Source organism: Eubalaena glacialis, chromosome 2 (assembly GCF_028564815.1).
Source record: "Eubalaena glacialis isolate mEubGla1 chromosome 2, mEubGla1.1.hap2.+ XY, whole genome shotgun sequence".
Classification (NCBI taxonomy): Eukaryota; Metazoa; Chordata; class Mammalia; order Artiodactyla; family Balaenidae; genus Eubalaena; species Eubalaena glacialis.
In genome coordinates, this window is record NC_083717.1 from 119,008,599 (window position 1) to 119,029,226 (window position 20,628).

The following is a 20,628-nucleotide window of genomic DNA, read 5'->3' on the forward strand; positions in this document are numbered from 1 at the left end:
CATATTCCATGCTCCACTTTTATGCCAGTGTGTTGGCACCAGACACCAAGCTGCATTAGTCCTCAGCTCAGTTCCACTGAGGAAACCGTAATTGCCTGTGGGGTTTCTATAAGGTAATCTGGCAAATGACCTTGTAATAGTCTATCCACAATCCTCTTGCCAATAATGCTATACGGTTCCTTCTCATTTTTACTTCTTTATTATTATTTTTTTAAGTTTATCTTCATTTTTATTTATTTTTGGCTGTGTTGGGTGTTCATTGCTGTGCACGGGCTTTCTCTAGTTGCGCTGAGCGGGGGCTACTCTTCGTTGTGGTGCACAGGCTTCTCATTGCGGTGGCTTCTCTTGTTGCGGAGCACGGGCTCTAGGCACGCGGGCTTCAGTAGTTGTGGCACGTGGGCTCAGTAGTTGTGGTTCACGGGCTCTAGAGCGCGGGCTCAGTAGTTGTGGCGCACGGGCTTAGTTGCTCCGCGGCATGTGGGATCTTCCCGGACCAAGGCTCAAACCCGTGTCCCCTGCATTGGCAGGCGGATTCTTAACCACTGCACCACAAGGGAAGCCCTCATTTTTACTTCTTGTGCCCCAAGAGCCCAAGAATCAGCCTGCATCAGCCACAAAATATCTGAAGTCCTCTTGATGATTGTTCATACTTGAAAAGCTTCTCAGAGAATCACAAACATAGTCTAATTAACTCCCTGATTCAAAGGAGAGATTTCTGAGAGGAAGTCTTTTTTGCTGTGACTCTCCTGAAGGAGTCTTCCTATTGGGATCAACTATGAGCAACCCAACCCCTCTAGCAACTGCATGAGGCCTGGTCTACTGATTGTATTGAACCATCTAAAATAGAATCTATGTGACCCTAGGGAGGATCCTGCCAGAAAATGAGTCACAAGATGTCCTTGATCACTTCAGTCAGCTTTCTACGCTTCCTTCTTTAAGATCACGATGTTGGTGACGTCTCTGAAATCCTATGGCATTTCTCAATGGTCCATTCCACAGATATGAAGTGTCCTAAGTATCCACCCCAAACTTGAAAATACTATCAATATCGAGGACAATACCATTCTATTGGAATAGGGACCAGGAACTATGAGGTCACATTTTGTGGCGTGTCTATGCTATATAAGCCCTCTCCCATGGTTTTTGTCACTTTGAGAAGAGAATGTGAGAGCTGGGCAGGGAGAGGGCAGGAAAGGGGCATGAGGCAGGCATACTCAGACAAAGAAGAATAATGGAACTCAGATTCCTCTACAGTTTATTGTTACAGCAGAAGTTGTGGGAGACAGGAGGGCGCCCCCCACACATAACGCACTGTGGTCAGAGCCCCAAGGCAGCCCTTCCCACCGCGATGCCAAGCCCCAAGCAGCCCTGCCCAGCTTGGCTCCCTCCCCCCTCCCACTCTAGACACACACTGTCTAGACAGCTACCAAAGTTAGAGCAGCCAATGGCCCCAGCCCCCTTCCTATTGCCCAGCTCCAATCCTTCTGTCACACTTGTTCACTGCCCACCACTTCCCATTCCAGCTTCCATTTCCACACTGAATGTTTCTGTCACATCCTGAGGACCACCAACCCACCAGCAGTTCTCCCGACACACATTCATTTAGGCCCATACCCTTCAGCAGTCTGAAGGGTTCATGAGAAGCCATATCAGCTTTGGTGAGTGTGGTGCCCCAGCCCCGAGCCCCCGACTCTTGCAATATGGCGTAAGGAGGCAGAATCCGGAGGAGGCGCCACGGACAACTACAACAACCTCTTATCCCTTAGCTACAGACACCCAGAGTGGGGAGGGGGGATACGTGCCTTCTCTGCCTTAACACCATGATGAAGGAGGGGGGTCATTTAGGGGTCTGCGTCCCTAAGAGATATTAGGACATCTCTCCCAGGAGCTGAGGGGAATCACAGGTTAGAGGTCAAGGTTAGGGTAGCAATCAAAGATCAAGTTCCTCTCCGCACACGATCTGCCCCGCTTCCCTTGCTCACTCTGGCCCAGTGCCCTACGCACCTCCCAGGTTAGTGCTGGGGGAGATGAGGGCTGGGTCCCACACCAGGGCAACAAGGGTCATTCAACAGGAGACCTCCATGGTGTGCCCTGGGGGCCCTGAAGGGAGATGCCCAGACTCGCTGCTCTGGGACAGGGTGCGAGAGCGGGATCGGTTGCCATCCAGGGATGCGGCACTGGTCAGGGAGGCGGTGCGAGACCGGGACAGGCGAGTCATGCAGGACGAGGCCACTGTGGAGACAGAAGGAGAAGCAGGCAGTCAGAGAGGAGAGGGGAAGAGAGGCTGGGATGCTTGGCTGGAGACGAGAGTTACAGATGGGGCCCGGGGGTCAATGAGCTTGATTCGGCAGATGGTGGTAAATCCAGGAATTAGCCTGAAAGGGTTGCTCCCCTCAGTGCCCCTCCCTCCTCCTGTGCCAACACCCCCTGTCCTCATGACAGCCTCTGACCCACATACTCACTGTAGCCCATGCCTTGCAGGAAGTACTTGAAGGCCTCGGTCAGCTTGCCTGGCTGTAACGGTAAAACGAGGAGAGGGAGACAGCGAGGGGAGGTTAGAAGCTGAGCTAGAGCTCACGGCCGTGGCACGTTAGCGAAGGGTATAGTTCAGGGCCACTAATATCCCACTCCACAGATGGCAGGGGTACTCACCTGAGTCAGCTGGGGCTGACCTCCAGAGTCAGCCATCTGTTCAGGAGAGAGCCATCCAGAAAAAATGATACACACATAAATAAAAAGCCATGCCGAGAGGTAGAAGAGGGTCTCTCTTCCCCAGGTTCCCCACTCCAGGCCTTTAGGGTGTTTTGTTTTGTTTTTTTTAATCCACCCACCCACTTGCTCCCATGGAGGACCCTGGAAGCCTAGCAGCTGAATCTAGAGAGGAGCTATGGCTCTGGACAGGGGGCCAGGAGTCAGGCTGGGCGCGGGGTACGGTCACTGACCTTGAGGAAAGAAGTCTGGGTGGGGTCCAGTTTCGAGTTACATTCCACCTGGAGTAAGGAAGAGGCTGAATGAATGAGGTCACACTCCCTGTGGCCCCTCGCAACCGAGGGACCCAGGGACCCAGACCCAGTTTCTTTCTTATCAGCCCCCTACCCATTTCCTTCTTACCAGGAATCAAATTCTTATGCCCCAAAGTTGCTCTCCCTGTCCCAAACAGAGCTTGCCTCTTGGCAAGACAGCCCTCTGACTGCCACCCTCCCTCACCCACCCCAAGATTCCCTACTGACCACTGCATCTTCATGGGGTGCTTGGTCTCCTACCACCAGCATCACAGGGCACCTAGAGGCATAGTGTCGGGGAGTAGGCGGTGAGCCCCTGGCACTCCCTCCCCCGTCTTTTCCCAGAAGAGCAGCTGGAAGATGTTGGCTCCAAAGAGGAAACATCCTTCTGAACCTTGCTGACCCCACTAACAGGGTTCAAAGTGGTAAGACCTAGAGGGTCGTGATTTGCTAAACAGGATGGGGGGGGGCAGGTGACAAGAAAATTCCCTGGCAAAAGACTCTCCTTCTAAAGGATGGAGGCAGGGAGAGAGGCAAGATCCAGGGAAGATCCAGGGAGAGAGGCAAAGCTTTATCCCTTAAAGTCTTACTTGAGGGTGATATCGCTTCCACGCTCAAAGTTCAGGTCTCGGCGACTAAAGAGGGTGCAAAAGAAGAGTAGGAATTTCAGGCAAGTAGTGCTATCCATCCAGACATAAGCCAGCTCCCCCGTGAGGAAGTTATCTTCCTCCCCAAAATTAGAGTCAAATATTGGTGATTACAGGTGGGAACTGAAGGAGAAGGTGGCAGACAGGCCTCAAGCATGAGCCCTATGGTCATTTGTGCCCAAGGTCCCTGGTCAGAGGGCAGTGAAGGGGATGAAGGGCACAAGGATACGAGATCATCTAACTTCTGGGAATCCAAAAATCTAAGGAAGTAACAGGAGAGAGGGGGCCGGCTCCTCATAATTCTCCCCCTTGGGTCTGTCCTGCAGCTGCCCCAGCTGCCCCCAGCTGACCACCGAATCCTGCCCGCCTTGCACGGCCTACTTCCCAGTCTCCCCTCCCCTTCTCTGTGCCTCCCATGACCCCTGTTACTGCTTCTACATTTCTCTTACATGCCCACTCACTTGTTGTAGCTGTTCCAGTACAGTTCAATGTTCTCCAGGTTGGGGGCATGTGTAATGATATTTCTATACTTTTGTATCAACTCAGAATTTCCAGACAGCTCTTCCTGAAGGAAAGAAGAGGGAGAATAATTAGGGCTGGGAAGGGAAGTCAACAGTTACTGGATGTGAAGAGGCAAGCCCTCTTCCCTCCCCAGATCCTATCCCAAGTAAGGAAGTAACCCCAAGCACTCCAGTCTCTGCTGGTCCCCTCTACTTCTTCCAACTTCCACAACCACTTACCTGGCTGAAAAGATGCCCAAGGATCATCTCCGGAATGGAAGAGGTGAGGCCTGTTAGCTACATGGAAAGGGCAGGTAAGAAAGCTCAGGACATTAGGTGGAGAAGAGACCTAGGCAAAGTGACATGGCTTCTTTCCTGCTCCATCCTCCCTCCTTGAAGCTCACAGGCCAATCAGTTATGTTGTTAGAGCCTGAATGGACCCATACGGGGGAAGCCCGCCCTAGATCTCAGCACACAGGCCCCTCCAAACCTTGTGGGCTGCCCAATCCATCCAGCCCTTGGCATTGGGATCGATGTTGATGAGGACAAGACCCTCAACAGTATCCGGGTGGGTAAGCTGAGGGGCAGTAGAAGGAACGGAAATCAGAGGCATACATGGCCCTACCCCCTCCCCAGTGAGCTCCATCCACCCCAGGCTCCACAGGGCCTGTCTCCCCACCCTCTTACCCACGTCCTCCCCCTAAGCACACACTAGTAAACAATACTCTGCCTGAGCCTTGGACCTGCCTTTCCCTCGTCTGGGGTTTTTTATTTCTTACGGCATATCGCGACAGGACGTAGGCCCCAGCTCCAACACCGACTCCAATTATTGTGGAGAAACTGTGAAAGAGAAATGTAGGTCTAATGGGTCCTGGTGTCCAAAACTTTGACTCTCCAAACTCCTCACCCTCCTTCCCAAGGCCACGGGCACAAAGGACAGAAAGGGACCTTCCTTTGGGGGATGCTGAAAAAGAAGGTGCCAAGGAGCTAAAAATGGACACTGGTGGTCAGCATCAGTCCCTGAAGTCTTCCCCCAGCTCCCTCTGGGAGAGTGAGTGTCTTGAAAAGAAACACCTGTTCGCCAACCAACCAGACACTGTTTCCTATGTAGCTGTTTGTCCATTCTCAACTTTCAGGAGCTAGTTCAACTTGTTCTGTTTTAGTTCCTGCTTCCTCTAGAGGAACTGGGAAGAAGGGAACTTGAAGCAAGATGTTAAAAAAAAGATACAACTTTAGTGAACAACAGGAAGAATGGGGAGAAAGAGAGCCAAAGGGTGAACCAGAGCTGCCCAGGGCCCTGGTGCCCAGGAAAAGCCAAGCCAAGGACAGAGCATCAAGGAGGCCTTGCCCGGCTTTCTTTTCCTTCTCCCACTCCCCTCACACACACGGTGCCCAGGGCACCAGGTGTGTGTCTGGAGGAGGCAGAGGGGGTGGGAGGGAAAGACAGGTCTGTCTGGTTCCTCGGGGACTGTGTCACCCCCTCCTCTTCTTTAGCTTCCAGATCAGAGAAGCCCCTCCTCAGCCTGAGGCAGGGCCAGGCACACAGCTTACTTTTCTTCTCCTCTATCCCTTAGGGCTAATTTGCTGACTCAAGCCAGTTTTCCACACCCACCCACTTCCTCTCGGCAATCAGATTGGAGCATGGAGAAGGGAGGATACTTCTAGTCCAGACAGAACTCGCCCAGGAGCCGTGGACACAGGCGTTCTAAGGGCCACCTTGTGCTGGAAAGAGAACTCTGGCTTGGAGGGGTCCCCAGGCCTCTCACTTTAAGTACTGCAGGATGCAAGGGATCATGTCCGCAAGCTGGTCCAGAGATGGGTACTGATATCTGGGGAAGAAAGGAATGTTGAGGAAAACAGCAACCTGCCCTTACGGCCCCCACCTCAAGTGTCCTACTCTTCCTCTCCCAGAATCACCACTCGCCCTCCCTTCCTTCTTCCCCGGTCCAATCTTCTCCATACCTGCCACGTGCCTCACAGTCTGATGAGGAGGGAAGGAGCTAATTCTCACCCCAAAGGGAACACGGGAGCCCCCTCTTCCATTCCAGGGGCATCCACATGAACCCGCACGAAGTTCTGAATGATTTCCTGCATATCCGCAAACTGAAACAGCGGCTTGAAGCAGGATTTATCTAAAGAGAATCCCCATCACCCCAACAGTAGAATTAGACAGGGAAAATGTCCCCAAGTCAGAACCCACCCTCTTTCTTTCATGCCACAGTCAGGCTAGGAGAGAACTTTTCCTTGACATGCCACATGGCTCCCTTCCCATACTGACCCCTCCCCTCACACTGACCGGGGTTTTACCCTTCCCCGCAGCCTCTTCCCAGAAAGAAACGGGAGGGGAAGTGAAGGTCCTTACAGTTGAGTCCCACATCATGGTAGGTGAGTATCGCTGGGCGTTTGGGTTTGGGGGTGCCATAGACAGTAAAAGTGACGGAGCCATAAGGTGTCTCCACAGAGTGAGTCTGCAGGAAAACAGGTCACCATCAGGTAGGAGTTAGGCTAAGAGGAAAAGAGGCAGGAGAGGAATCTCCACAGAAGTCAAGGAGTTGAGGGGAGAGGGGCAAAGAGAGGAGACGGGAACCAAAAAATAGAAACAGGATCGGCAAGAATTCAGTTTAGGTAAAAATGACACTGCAAGATGATTTTGAGGGTGGAAAAGAATAATGAAAGATCGCAGAGCATCAGGGAACTCTGAGAAGGGAGGAGAAGGAACGAAAGGAGAGAGATGGGGACAGGAAAGGACTGGAATAGAAGGAGAGGAAGCAGAGAGGAGAGAGAGCCAGGTAGCGGCCCTTTCCTTCCTGGGGAGAGGACAGCCCCTCCTCCCACATGCGGCTGCCCCAAGCCGTTACCTGTCCCTGGTCCAGGAGGATTCGGGCAGCTAACTCAGCCTCCTGGAGAAAGACACACACGGACAGATACACACGGAAACACACAGCCACGCAGAGTCAGATGGAGAGACAGATACAGATAAAGAAAGGTAGGTAAAGAGACCAACAGAGACCAAAGACAGAAAGAGATTGACAAAAAGAGACACGGAGAGGATGAAGGTTAGCGTAGTTACAGGACAGAAGCCTGGACTCTCAGTTGTGGTGTATGGGGAGAGAAACGCGGGTAGACATGGAGAAAGCAGGGGTGTGGTTAGACGGAGATCATGAATTTGGGAAGGTAAGGAGTGAGGGGGTTGCCTGAAGGTCTGGAATTCGGGCCTGGGAGTCAGAGGGTCTCTGATAACCTTGGCCACCTCAGGTGTCTGCCCTGGCAGCAGCGGCTTCTCCTCCGTGATCTGCACCTCCTGCAGCTCCGCCATGGTGGCCTGGCAGGGTGAGGAAACACGGAGACTGGGGAGGCTGTCTCCATACCCCCGCACATCCTCGAACAGCTGGCTTCCTCTCTCAGCCCTGGACAATAGGGCGCAGAGGGCCCCAGGAGCTGAGGACTACTTCGGGACACAGAGAGGGCCTTTCCTGCCCCCAGCTCCAGATCCAGGCAGCGGGGGAGGAGGGCTTGTGGAGGAGGGCTCAGGACACCACTTCCTTTTAGCCTGGCCATCCCCAACACCCCTCAACACCCACACCTCCGGACCCCTGTCCCCTGTCCTGGATGGAAATACCAGGGTGGGGCAGCAGTGCAGCTCGGGTGTCCCAGGCTATATTTAGGGGCCACCCCACACTCCTAGTTAGGTAGGGGGTGAAACTCGTGGCTCAGTGACTGGGTACTCTAAAGATACTAAGGATGGGTAATGAGAGTTCACCGTGGACTGTGACCTTCAACTAAAGCCCCAAGGTCAGCAGCGCAAAGGGAAAGGGGCTAAAAATGACCTGAGTAACATGACCAAGAGGGGGAGGGGGAAACAAGAAAAGAAGCACAAGGGACATCTGTGTCCAGCTGACTCAGTGCCTCCCTTCCTCTCAAGACTCTTCCTCCTGACTGTGAATAAATTAGCATATATTCAATCTTTGAGACCGGGGCGAGGAGCAGAGCACCTGTGCAGACCAGCACAGTAAAGGGCCCCCAGCCCGGGGGTGGGGTCACTTACTGGGCTCCTATTGGCTGGATGCAGTGGGGTTAAGGGTCAGGGTTCTCACTCCTCCTGGCTCTGGGGTCTGAGAAAACAAGGCAATGAGGTGAATGACATGGGAGACAGACCCTGGGTCTTTTAGGGACAGAAAGCCTAAGCCAAGACCTGGACTACCTGGGTCACCAACCCTTGCCAGGTCACTAACCCTCCCCAATTTGTACCCCCGAGTCCAGTGAACAAGTCTTCTCTAGGCTTCAAGTAGAATCAGTACAGGCTGGAGTGGTCTTCGGGGCAACACAGAGAGCAGGTATCAGTCCAGGCGGTGGGGGGCGGGGCGGGGAGAGGAGAGAAGGAAGTGCTGATGTGGAGGAGAGAGCGTGGCTTGTGTCAGAACCTCTGGATTCTAGTCCGGGGTTCTGCTGCTACCAGTGCGACCTTGGCTCAGCCTGTCACTACTCTTGCCCTCAATTTCTCATTTGCAAACTACAAGTGGGGACTAGGGGATCCCCAAGATTTTTGACAGCTCTCGAGTGAGACGGGGTAGCAGAGCACGACTGTTTCTCTCCACTATTAAAAAAAAAAATTTTTTTTTTAAGCCTCGTGCCTTCGCTTCTCCCCTCCACCCAGTCTCGGTGTGGGTCCCGCGAGTGGAGAAGGGGGGGTGGTGGAGCGGGGAGTGAGGGGCGGTCCCACAATCTCTTCCCAGCCTGCCCCGACGACCTGCAAAGGCCGAGCGCCGGCTGGGAAGGGATGAGTAGGACAGAAGGGACTGACTGGGCCCAGCCCCCGGGACCTGTCCCTACGAGTCCCTTCGCTGCGCGTCCGCGTGGGGACTGACACGCTCGCGCGGCTGGCGCGGAGCGCCCTGGACCCCGGGCACAACCTCGCGCACGTCCCAAACACGCCCTGCAGCCCGCGGAGCCTCCGCCTTTGTGCGCGGCGGCCCAGCGGCCCTCCCGGCGGGTCCCTTCCCGCGAGCCGTCAACTCCGAGGGATCGGGATCAAACCGCCCCCCGCCCCCACCCCGGCCCCGCCGGCGCCAGCCAGGCCCCGCGGCCCCTCGCCCGCCCTTCCCCCTACCTGCTGCCGCCGCGGCCGCTTCCACCTTCACTTGCCTTTGACTCCCCGACCCGCCCCGGCTCGGGCTCCCCACAGACCCGCCCCCGGCCCGCCCCCGCCCGCCCACGGGCCGCCGGATCCCCGCAGATCCGCCCCAGACCCCCTGTAAACACGCCCCCCTTCTCCCCGCCCCAGCCTGCCTGCCGCTCTGGGAGGGGCTGTGCTGGGGGCCCGAAGGGAGCTCTAAGGAAAACAAACTGCTGGGTGCTTCCAGGCTCCGGCCCGGGCTACCCGCAATGGGGCGGCTGTGGGGTACGCGGGGATCCCTTAGTCCCGCGGGGGATCCCCACGCCCGCCCGCAGCACTGCCCCTACCCGTGACCTGGCTCTGCCTGTCGCACTCAGGCTCCTTACTTCACCCCCAGACTTCGAGGTGGGGACGGATAAAAGGGAGGCGAATCCAGGGCGCTGGCATCCCACGAATTTGACTCCACCCGCCCGGAAACAGAGTACTAGGTTAAGGGAGGATCGCTGCTGAGGAGGCGGGGGTCTCGCCTGCTGGGAGGGGAAGGTGTGCCTGCGCGGACTGGGCGGTGGGGGCTGGAGGTGGGAGCGTCGAGGGCGCAGGAGTTCCAGCCCCGGGGCTCCCAGGGCCCTTGGTACCTCCTCTCTCTCCGCAGTGTCCCGACGCCTGCTCTCCGGCCGCTCCCTGAGGAGTTGGAAAACAAGGCGGGGAGGGGGGACGGGGATTGCGGGGGCCGCTATAAATAGAGGGAGATCGCGGGGGGGGGGGGGAGAGGATGGCCAACGGGGACTCCTGGGTCAAGGCCCCAAGGGGGGGCGGAGGAGGGGCCAGGGACCCCCAGGGGTTCTGACTCTTGGGTAAACAGGCGCAGGGGTGGAGTTAACTCTGTGGAGGTGGAGTAGGGGCTTGGGGAGGACGCAGTGTCCTGGGCTGGGACACAAGAGACCCTGTGGCTTCAGTGCTAACCCCTTCTAGTCTGGCCCAGAGAAGGACGGTGAGGCCAGCTCGGCCCGGCAGAATCGCATTGCCCAGGCGCTGGTTTCTCAGGCACTGCTGCGTCTCTCAGGGCCTGGGTGGGTTTGATGTCCTGGACCCCTCACTCGCCCTGCCCTCCCCCCACTTACATGCACCCTCCCTGTGCCCCTAAGAGGAAAGCCACCCAGAAAGGGATCGTTATGTGGCTAAAGGGATTCAAAGTTGTCTTAGACAAAAGGACACCAGACTGAATTTCTCCCCACCTGCACCCCTTCCAGGCCCCCTCCCCCGCTGAGGTCCCCACCCTATCCTCCTTCAGCCTGGCTCCCGAGTTGCCATTTCGGGGGCTGGGCACCAGGCCAGTTGGGAACAATGGCCAATGGAACTGGAGCTGCCAACTGCAACACCAGCTCAGACTGCCCCCCCAAGACCCCCAAAGTGCCTGCCCCCTCCTGCCTGGGAACTGCCCACCACCACCACCCTCACCACTCACAACCCAATCCCATCCAAGGAACATCAATGCCCCTTTCATCCCCACTTGGCAGGGTCTATTGGAAAGGAGAGCCCAAGAGGGAGGAGGTGACCCAGAGTAGAACCGGTCAGGATCAAGCCCAGCTTTCAGCAGCCCCACATCTAAAGGATCTCCCTAGATCCCCCAATTTGGAGCACCCAAGTTTTCCTCCATTCCCTTCCCCCACTCTCTTCATAACTATTTACCCAGAAACTGGCACAGCAGGTGGGCACCCTGGCTCCTCACCTAGTCCCCTCTCGCCTCTGATGTCATTTTAACACTCTCCCGGACAAGGAAAAGCCTGCTGGAATTGGGACTGTAGATAAAGATGCATAAGACAGAAGAGAGATTTCCCCAGCCTGACTGCAACTGGGGGAGAAAGAGAGCCTAGGGTGAGAGCTTCTGCCGGCAGCCTCCTCTGATGTGTCTAAAGTAGTCTTACTTGGAGTGGGGGAGGGAAGGACCTGGAGGTTCCAGCATCTAAATTCGTCTCTGGGTCAGGATGACTCAGGGGGAACCTGATAAGGGGCCGACGCAGGGGCGTAGGGCAGACAGGAGTTGGGAAATTTCCACTGGGATCTGTTTGCTTCCTAGGCTTGGGGTCTCAGCCTGCCGCAGGCAGTAATGAGGCTGCTTCTGATCTAAGATGGGGTTCCTCCTTGTCAGGGCAGGTCTCAGCCTGGCCCAGTGTCAGTGGCCCAACAAGAATACCTTCTGTCTCTAATTTCCTTCTCTTGGGCCAGAAGCAGCTTCAAACTATACCTTCCAGTAAGCCAGTTTTTTGTTTTTTGGGTTTTTTTTATTTATATTTATTTTTGGCTGTGTTGGGTCTTCGTTTCTGTGCGAGGGCTTTCTCCAGTTGCGGCAGTTGCGGTGAGCGGGGGCCACTCTTCATCGCGGTGCGCGGGCCTCTCACTATCGTGGCCTCTCTTGTTGCGGAGCACAGGCTCCAGACGCGCAGGCTCAGTAGTTGTGGCTCATGGGCTTAGTCGCTCCGCGGCATGTGGGATCTTCCCAGACCAGGGCTCGAACCCGTGTCCCCTGCATTGGCAGGCAGATTCTTAACCACTGCGCCACCAGGGAAGCCCCTAAGCCACAGTTTTAAGTACCTGCTCCATACAAGCCACTGTATAGATGGAATTCAAAGAAGTGTGATATCTAGTCATACCCTCTCTAGAGCGTAGGATCCAGTAGTTGAGTGAAGGTATAAAGATAGAAAAAATTAAGAAGTGATGTATATATAAATTAATTGTTTAGACAATAAGTCCTATAGCAATAGTTTCCCACCCTTTTCAAATGGGAGATCAGAGATTTCCATTTCCAAATGATGGTTTTAGAATCCCCTGATGGGGACAAACCGTGAATTCAGCAATACTTTCAAATAAATTTGTTCAGTCTTCTGATAATCACAACATCTATGCATCTATGCACCTACACGTGCAAAGCTTATTATTTACTCAACGACCAGTCTTCTGTGTACATACAGATTGCAGAGGTCCTTGCAATAACTCAGAAACCCTTGCCCCAGGAGGCTGCAGCCCACAGGCTAGGAACCATTATCTTAGTATAATTCAGAGGCGGAAAAGGGTTGGTTTTCTTTTAAAGCAACTAGTGCTCAAGCTGTTTCATTTTGGGCTTTTTTTATGAATTTATTTTTGGCTGCGTTGGGTCTTTGTTGCTGCGCACGGGCTTTCTCTAGTTGTGGCGAGTGGGGGCTACTCTTTCTTGCGGTGCGCGGGCTTATCATTGTGGTGGCTTCTCTTGTTGCGGAGCACGGGCTCTAGGCGTGCGGGCTTCAGTAGTTGTGGCTCGCGAGCTCAATAGTTGTGGCTTACGGGCACCAGAGCACAGGCTCGGTAGTTGTGGCGCAAGGGCTTAGCTGCTCTGTGGCATGAGGGATTTTCCCAGACCAGGGCTCGAACCTGTGTCCCCTGCAATGGCAAGCAGATTCTTAACCGCTGTGCCACCAGGGAAGTCCCAGGAAAAGGGTTTTGTTCCTAGGGTAAACCCTATGAAGAGTACAACAATGGAGTACTTGAGTGGTGAGGAGGGGCATTCTATCCAGGCAGAGAGAGATCATGAAGGAAAGTTTTGGGACAGAAATACACAAGTTACTTTGATGAATTGAATAGTAGCTACTATGTGCAAGGTAATTCCCATATATTGTCCCCTAATACTATGTAAGGTAAGTACTATTGTCCTCACTATACAGATGAAGAAATTAAAGCTCAGAGATGTTCAGTGACTTGCCCAAGGCCACTCAGCTAGTAGATGACTTATCTAAGACTGAAATCTGGTAAGGTAGATTGGAGCCAAGTGTGAAGGTCCTTGAATGACAGGCAAAAAGGTTTGGCATTTCAGAAAGGTTTGAAGATCCATAGAGTGTTCTTGAGTAGGAGCAATGGATAAATAATTGTTCTGTGAAAATTAATCTGATGGGGGGTTTAAAAGAGATGGATTATGGGGTGGATAGGGGTGAAGCATTTGACTTAGGAAAGAGGTCATTTAGAAGTCAGGATAATCAACTAGATATGAGATGACAGGGACTTGAATAAAGTGTGGGAGTAATAGCAATGGAAAGAAAGGAGTGGATTTGTAAGACAAGGGAAATTATAGGAATTGGTGACTGATTAGATGGGAAGGAGAGGGAAGTCACCAACCTAGCTGCTCTCTTTTAGGGGCCCTGAAGTTCATTCATCTGTATGGTTTCCAGCCAGAGAAAAGGCCAAAGAGAAACCCCTTCTGAAAGAAAAAACAACACATTTAGAAAAAACTGAATAAAATTATAGCATTACTTTAAAAAAAAGGGGCGGGGGGGGTGGAATTCCCTGGCGGTCCAGTGGTTACTCAGTGCCTTCACTGCTGGGGCCAGGTTCAATCCCTGGTCGGGGAACTAAGTTCCCACAAGCCACGCGGCACAGCCCAAAACAACAAACAAACAAACAAACAAAAAAAGAACATCCTTGACCTGCACAGAAAATTATCTAGAGTCTGAGGCTCAACCTCACCCTGACCCACCCAGATGTGTGACCCTCCAAGGCCCATGCTCTTTCCACATGGGGCCCAACTTTGGAAGCCATTTAAAGCTCCTGTTACACCTGGTCTGCCAAAGCCAGTGGGATTCTCCATGTTGGTCATGAACCTGGGCCTGGAGACTAGAAAAAAGGACAATGTTGGACTGATGTCAACCTGTTTCCATTAACTCCTTCCCTGAGCTCTCCTCAGCTTTTTTTTCTTTTTAATTTTATTTATTTATTTATTTATTTATGGCTGTGTTAGGTCTTCGTTTCTGTGCGAGGGCTTTCTCTAGTTGCGGCAAGTGGGGGCCACTCTTCATCACGGTGCGCGGGCCTCTCACTATTGCGGCCCCTCTTGTTGCGGAGCACAGGCTCCAGACGCGCAGGCTCAGTAATTGTGGCTCACGGGCCTAGTTGCTCCGCGGCATGTGGGATCTTCCCAGACCAGGGCTCGAACCCGTGTCCCCTGCATTGGCAGGCAGATTCTTAACCACTGCGCCACCAGGGAAGCCCTCTCCTCAGCTTTTGTTGAGGGACAGAGCATAAGGCAATTTGATCAAGACCCAGAGGACTGGGTCAAGCAGGGCTGAAACCATGAGGGAAGCTTGATCACCTGCAGAGATCAGGAGGTTGGCAACATGCTCAAAGCAGCATGCAAGGTAGGGACCTAAGAACCCCACCCCCAAAGATTAGGGCTGTAACAAGGGCTGAAAATGATGTCACATAAACACTGCTGAGGTCATAGAAGCTTCCGTCTTCTCCCCAGTCTTCCCACTGCCACACAGTCTCACCAGCCAGCTGGCTCCCACAGATCTGCACACACTTACTTTCAAAGGCTGGGAAGGGTCAGACACCATCTGGGTACTCTCAGGTACACAGAAGTGATGGGGCAGTGGGTGGTGGTGGTGATTATTCAGTATATAGGATCCACACTAGTATCCCTCGTACTGGGAACAGTAGGTCAGATGGGAATCAGAGGGAAGGGGGGAGAGAGGGAGAGGGAAAACGGGGTTTGTTCCTGTTGCTGATTCTGATTTTACTTTAACCTTCATCATTATTACTCCTCAATCCTCCCTTCCCCTCCTCCCTCACCCGCGAGTCTCCCCCCATACTGTCCTCCCCCACCTCCAGTTGACCATGGCATCAGAAGCAGAAAGAACATTCCAGCGGTTTGCTGTCTTTGGAGAATCGTCAAGCAGTGGCACTGAAATGAACAACAAGAACTTCTCCAAGCTGTGCAAAGACTGTGGCATCATAGATAACAAGACGGTCACCTCCACTGACGTGGACATCGTGTTCAGCAAAGTCAAGTAAGGGACCAGAGACGGGAGCGGGGGGTGGTGAGCAGAACTAACAAGGCGGTGGGATGTGGGAGGGTTTCTGTGGTGGAACATTTGTAATGTGTCTCCTGAGCACCTACTGGGTGCCTGGCACTGTGCTAGTCCCTGTCGTCAAGGCACTCAGTGTGTAGAGGCCCTGTCTGAGTAAGGGGAGGGTTGGACCTTGGAAGGTGATGAGTTCATGTTCCTGAGTTCCTGGATTTCTGTCTGACTGATCAGGGCCAAGAATGCCCGAACCATCACTTTCCAACAGTTCCAGGAAGCAATGAAAGAACTGGGCCAGAAGCAGTTCAAGGGGAAAAGCCCAGATGAAGCCCTGGAGAACATTTATAGACTCATGGAGGGCAAGGACCCAGCTACCACCGGTGTTACTGTGAGTGAGTCTTCATTCCTGACCCCTGACCCTACTTCCCTGAGTCCCTGCTGCTCCTGTGTCCCTTCCTCCATGCCGATGTCCCTAACCCCTGCCAATAGCAGCACTGCAGAGAGACAGGGCGGAGGCCTCTGGGCACTGTTGGTATTGAAACAGACTTTAGAGATCATCGAGTCATTACATAGGTGAGGAAACTGTGAGAGGAAATGACTTACCCAAGGTCCACAGCTATGTTAATAGTAAAACTTAGACTCATTCCCAAGCGTCCAGGATCTGGGCCAGGCAACTAGGGCCTGCTGGCTTCTGGGGGACACTGAGTGTGGACGACTTGGTACCTGAGCCTCACTCCTCTTCCTGCTCTTATGTAAGGTGAAATATCTGACTTCCTCCCTCTCACCCGCCCTCTGTTCCCTACTTGTCCCCTCTCTACTAAAAGCTCTTCCTATTCTAGGTTTCAAATAGGGCCTTCCCAACAGGACAGACTTTGTGTTTTAGGTCTGGGGTTGAAGTCCTCTGGCTGCAGCCTAGTCAAAATAGCTCCTCTGGAAGCAGAAAAATCCACACACACACCCCCCCCTCATTCCCATACACCAGATTTCTTCCTCGCAAGTGGATGGTTCTTATTATAGTTCCTGCCTACAGCTGCACCTGGGCCCTAAGCAGGCAGCACCGTGCCAAGGGTTGAACAAGAGCTCTGAGAACTAGTCGAACTACTAGAAGGCCATGTCTAGAGAAGGGGCGTGACGGTGGAGGGGAAGGGAGAGGGCTCAGACGCCTCATCCTCTGGCTTGCAGAAAGCAACGACGGTGGGAGGGGTGAGCCGGCTGACGGACACCAGCAAGTACACGGGCACCCACAAGGAGCGCTTTGACCAGAGTGGCAAGGGCAAAGGCATCGCGGGACGGGAGGACATGACTGACAACTCAGGCTACGTGAGTGGCTACAAGGGTGCTGGCACCTATGATAAGAAGGGCAGCAACTAGGGAGTAGCCTCACCTTAGCCTGCCGGCCCTCGACCCTGCATCTTTAACACCGGGGAGCTTGGGGGCCAATAAATATCTGTGTGTGCAGCAGCTCATGGGCTCTGTCTTCCACCAGGGTGAGGGAAGAGGGGCCCCTTGGTGCAGAGACAGAGAGAGGAGCCGAGAAACCCAAGGATGGGGGTTCTCAGCACCACACCCTTTACTCTACTTGGCCTCCCCGCCATTAGGTAGCAACGCCTTCAACAGCTGCTTCTAAGAACACGGCTGAGGAATATATTTGGAGATAAGAGAGAAGCTAGATGTGGAGGCAGAAGTATTTGCTACTTGTGTTCACATAATACTGATATCCATCCCCTTCGACCTGCCAAAGGGGAATAGAAATTCCTGACTTGAGCTAGTAGGACCCAGATATTAGCAACTAGACCCTTCCCGGTCCCTCCACCTTCCTCATCTGTTGCAATCCATGTTTTGTTGGGGAGAAATAGAAACCAGAGAGGGTGGGCCAAAGATCTACTTAGCCTAACTGCTGTTATGAGTTTATTCTAGAGCTGACGGGGAGGGAGAATCCATTTTCAACACCCAGCCTGGAACTGAGTTTTACCCCACCCCACCTCCATCATGGTAGACATGGCATGGAAGATCCTACTGACTGCCAAGGGTAGCCCAGGAAGATGGCCAGAGGTGCGTGGCCTCCAGGACTCTGAGAGTAGGAGTTCTGGTGCACTGAGGAAAAAGGAATGAAATCAGAACTAATTCAGATGTGTTTTTTAATCTTTTTATTTTGCAGTGATTCACAGGCAGATGCAAAAAGTACAGAGAGGTCCCATGTACCCTTCACCCAGTTTCATCCAATGGTTATATCTTACATAATTCAGATATGGTTTTAAAACCTTCTGTGACTACAGCTGAGCCCACTTCACCCCTGCCTTGTCAGAGGCAGATTCTGGAGTTTGGGGGATGTTAGGAGGAGGTTGGGAAGTAAAAGGATGCAGGAATCTGGGGGGAATAGGTCAGAGAAGATAACTTGGAACTCCAGTGAGCCAAGCTGAGATGGATGGAAGGAAAAGAGGTCAGAGAAGAATAAAGGGTGACTAAAGAGGTTGGGTGTGTAGGGGAGAGACTGCACTGGGCTCCATGGTGGAAGGAGGATGGAAAGGACAGGTTACATGAAGAGGAAATCAGTGATTCCATAGAGAGGAGCAGACTGAGAGCTTGGGGGAGGGGGTATGGCCTTGAGAAATGAAGCTACTATGAGTCTAAGACTCTCAGGGAGGTCCCTATAGCTAGAGATACCTACCATGTGAGTGAGTGAGTAGAGGGAATCATAAGGGAAATGGGGAAGACTGAAAAGGGAAGGGTGGCAGGGATGGGGGTTTGAGACTCGGAACTGGTACCATGGTGTGAGCTGAGGCTCTGGCCTCCAGCCACGATACAGGATCTGGCCCAGTAGATGAACAGTCACTGCCAACTGGACACAGTCAGCTTCTTGGGTGGGTGAAACTGTCTGTGGGAGAGGGAAGATGGTGGCAGGAGTGATGCGGGGAGATAAACAAGTTAGAAAGCGCCTAGAAGACAGTACAACTTTGCATGGTGACCAAAGCTCTGGACATATTTCCTATCTCCCTGGTCTCTTGGGAGGGGATCCTGCCTACCTTTGAAGCCAGGAAGGAAGCCTTGTACCAGGGATCAGAGCTTCAGGAGTGGGGACAGGCTGGTCCGTAGCGGCAGTAGGGGGGCTAGTTCAGACTTAGCACCTCCCATCCCTAGTAGAGGCCAATGATATCTATCGGTTCAGCATCATACTTTTGGGAGCAGAGCAGATAGAGCCTTTGGTTGGTTAGGGTGCTGGTGTAGTGGCAGCTGGTGGATGGCTGCTTGGAGCTCAGGGAGCAGATTGTGAGGGGGAAGGAGTCCTGGGTGACTGTACAATATTCATTGTAATTCTCACAGAAGCTCTCACTGTACTTGCAGAACTTCTTGATGGCTGTCCACGGGGCATGTAAGACATAATGGATCTTTGGGCAATACCAGGTTTGTTGTCTGCCCCGTACATAGGACATCAGACCATTACAGTAGCCCCGGAAACCCTTTGCGTAGTTAACCTTGGGATAGTCGATATGTAAGGTACGGAAGTTCTTGATGGCAAGCTGTAGCTGGATGTTTTCGACCAAAGCTGGCTCTAGAACAAGCTGGAGGAACAGGAGCTGGACCACAGGTGGTGCCATTCTTCCTGCTGGCAGAGTTAAGGTGGTTGGAAGCAGAGGTGGGTCTCGAGTGGCTGTCCGCCCCTTCCCAGAGCTTCCAGTGTGCCCCCAGCCTTCCCCATGTGCCTTCCCCTATGCCCTCAAAGCCGGACTGTCCTTCAGAGATCATCCGGCCCAAGTCCTCATGCCTCAGAGAGAGGAGACATTTGCCCAAGGTCACCCATCTGGTCAGCCACCTCTAGCTTGGTCTACCTTAGGGTCTCAGCCTCACCCAGTCCGGGAGCTGTAACACTTACGAAATACGAGGTCCAACTGGTCCTTGGGTGAGAGACGCTTCCCCTCTATCCCTGGCCCAGTTAATCCTTCTGGTAAAAATGCGGAGGGTCCAGAAGGGACAGGCTCAGCTACACTTCTCTGACTGAAGTGGAAGGACAGGAGCTGGAGGGCAGCAGGGCAGGGGTGGGATTCTTCCTTCCTGAGGCCAAGGACAGCCCAAAGGTAAGAAGAGGCTAGAAAGGTTTCTGGATGAAGACCAGTCTGGGAGGAAGGAGTGTCCCCTGGGTTTGAGGAGCCCCTGTGCTGAGGGGGGTGGATGAGGGGGAGGAAAGAGACATTGCTTTCTGGTCTCCTCCTCTCTGGTGTCATCAGAACACTTAGTTCCAGCCTCCTTGCGAGAAGTCCCGAAGTTCTTGGGTTTCCTTTGATGTTTTCTCTGGTTCATAGCCCATGCTCCTGTGGAAAGGTGACAAGGAAAGCACCGTCATGTTCCTGAGAAACAAGGTGCTGCTTATTCCTGACCCTCAGAGAACAGAGGGTCTTCTGCTCTCTCATCCCACTCACTGGATCCCCGGAGGCCAGGTACGCAAGGGCCTCCCGCCTGAGTGCTGGGCTGAGAATCAAAGACCTCGGTGTGGACCCCCCCCACCATCCCCACCATCAACTTCACTCCAATCGTGATCACACGGACACTCTCACCTGTAACCTCAGGCCCTCTCAGAGTCACAGCACTCCTGGAAATCTCTGCATGCTGACCCCGAAGCCTCAAACTTGTCAAGTGGGATTAGACAGCATAGCCTGGACTTGAGGGGGTGTGGACCGCCTGTGTCCAGCAGATCAGACTCTTGCTGTAGTTTGTCATGTTGGAAGAAAGGGCCAGGCTCCTAACTCTTTTTCATCAACACCTGCCCCTTATCAGAACCAAAGAGCTAGCTCCCTAGAGCCTGCCAGCCACCGTCCTTGATGCCCACAGGCCTCTCAGCCCTGCCTCCACGCACCTGTTGTCCAGGTTGTGGGCTTAGGACAGCTTACCATTGTCTCCCTGGAGAGCGGGAGAAGGGAGTCAGAACAGAGAAGCCTGAGTGTCCCGAGGCCAGTGTGTAGTTCAGGAAGGGTGGAGGGCGCATGAGAGAGACGCATGGGTGTTCCTTGTTCACAGCCCCCTTGAACTTTCTCTTTCTGACAGCACAAAGCAGAGTCCAGAACTGAACCCGTCCTTCCCCAGCTCGCTTTCCCTCCTGCCTTGTCCCTTTCCTCAGTTACTTATGCAAGAAATCTGAGAGTGGTCCTCGAACCCGCCCTCTCCTTAATCCCACCTGTTTGGAGGCGGTACTGCGTGGTGGTTAAGAGCAAAGCTTTTGAGTAAAGCAGACCAGGAATTGCATCCTGGCTCTACTTCTTCCAGGCTGTACACCATCAGTCTAAGTTCACTAAACCAGTGTAAGCTACAGTTTCTTCATCAGTTAATGAGGATAATATTCTGTACCTCGTGGCAGTCTTAGGATTCATTAAGATGTATATCAAGAGCTCTCAGCCCAGGGCCTGGCACATGGTGAAAACTCAATCTGAGCATGAGTCCATCAGTCACGCAGCTCCGACAATCTTTTTTTTTTTATTAATTCTTTTTTTTATTTTTTTATTTTTTATTTTTGGCTGCATTGGGTCTTCGTTGCTGTGCACGGGCTTTCTC

At 53.3% G+C, this 20,628-nt stretch overlaps 3 protein-coding genes across 12 annotated transcripts; 1 reads left to right on the forward strand and 2 right to left on the reverse strand.

Moving 5' to 3' along the window:
* Positions 1-1,238: 1,238 nt before the first annotated feature.
* On the reverse strand, positions 1,239-10,000 carry NDRG2 (NDRG family member 2). Of its 7 annotated transcripts, none has more exons than XM_061180571.1 (17): positions 9,898-9,953; positions 8,398-8,460; positions 8,195-8,261; positions 7,391-7,471; positions 6,512-6,617; positions 6,161-6,281; positions 5,916-5,978; positions 4,929-4,989; positions 4,640-4,726; positions 4,390-4,446; positions 4,111-4,214; positions 3,593-3,637; positions 3,231-3,282; positions 2,943-2,990; positions 2,653-2,688; positions 2,463-2,514; positions 1,239-2,232 (listed from the first exon to the last, which is right to left on the reverse strand). In XM_061180571.1, the coding sequence occupies exons 4-17, from the start codon at positions 7,463-7,465 to the stop codon at positions 2,066-2,068; spliced, it is 1,074 nt and encodes a 357-aa protein (XP_061036554.1). In that variant the 5' UTR covers positions 7,466-7,471; positions 8,195-8,261; positions 8,398-8,460; positions 9,898-9,953; the 3' UTR covers positions 1,239-2,065. The 7 variants fall into 7 exon arrangements, with proteins under 7 accessions (XP_061036554.1, XP_061036557.1, XP_061036552.1 ...); XM_061180574.1 differs by lacking the exon at positions 9,898-9,953 and adding an exon at positions 9,257-9,271; XM_061180569.1 differs by lacking the exon at positions 8,398-8,460 and having other exon boundaries at positions 9,898-10,000.
* On the forward strand, positions 8,404-16,675 carry TPPP2 (tubulin polymerization promoting protein family member 2). 4 transcript variants are annotated; one of them, XM_061180578.1, is made up of 4 exons: positions 8,404-8,483; positions 14,894-15,072; positions 15,322-15,475; positions 16,270-16,675. In XM_061180578.1, exons 2-4 carry the CDS (start codon positions 14,900-14,902, stop codon positions 16,456-16,458), a joined length of 516 nt encoding a protein of 171 aa, XP_061036561.1. In that variant the 5' UTR covers positions 8,404-8,483; positions 14,894-14,899; the 3' UTR covers positions 16,459-16,675. The 4 variants fall into 4 exon arrangements, with proteins under 4 accessions (XP_061036561.1, XP_061036560.1, XP_061036562.1 ...); XM_061180577.1 differs by lacking the exon at positions 8,404-8,483 and adding an exon at positions 9,473-9,805; XM_061180579.1 differs by lacking the exon at positions 8,404-8,483 and adding an exon at positions 9,473-9,750.
* Positions 16,676-17,771: 1,096 nt separating this feature from the next.
* Positions 17,772-18,683, reverse strand: RNASE13 (ribonuclease A family member 13 (inactive)). Its single transcript, XM_061182334.1, has one exon. The coding sequence runs from the start codon at positions 18,681-18,683 to the stop codon at positions 18,222-18,224; it is 462 nt and encodes a 153-aa protein (XP_061038317.1). The 3' UTR covers positions 17,772-18,221.
* Positions 18,684-20,628: the final 1,945 nt, after the last annotated feature.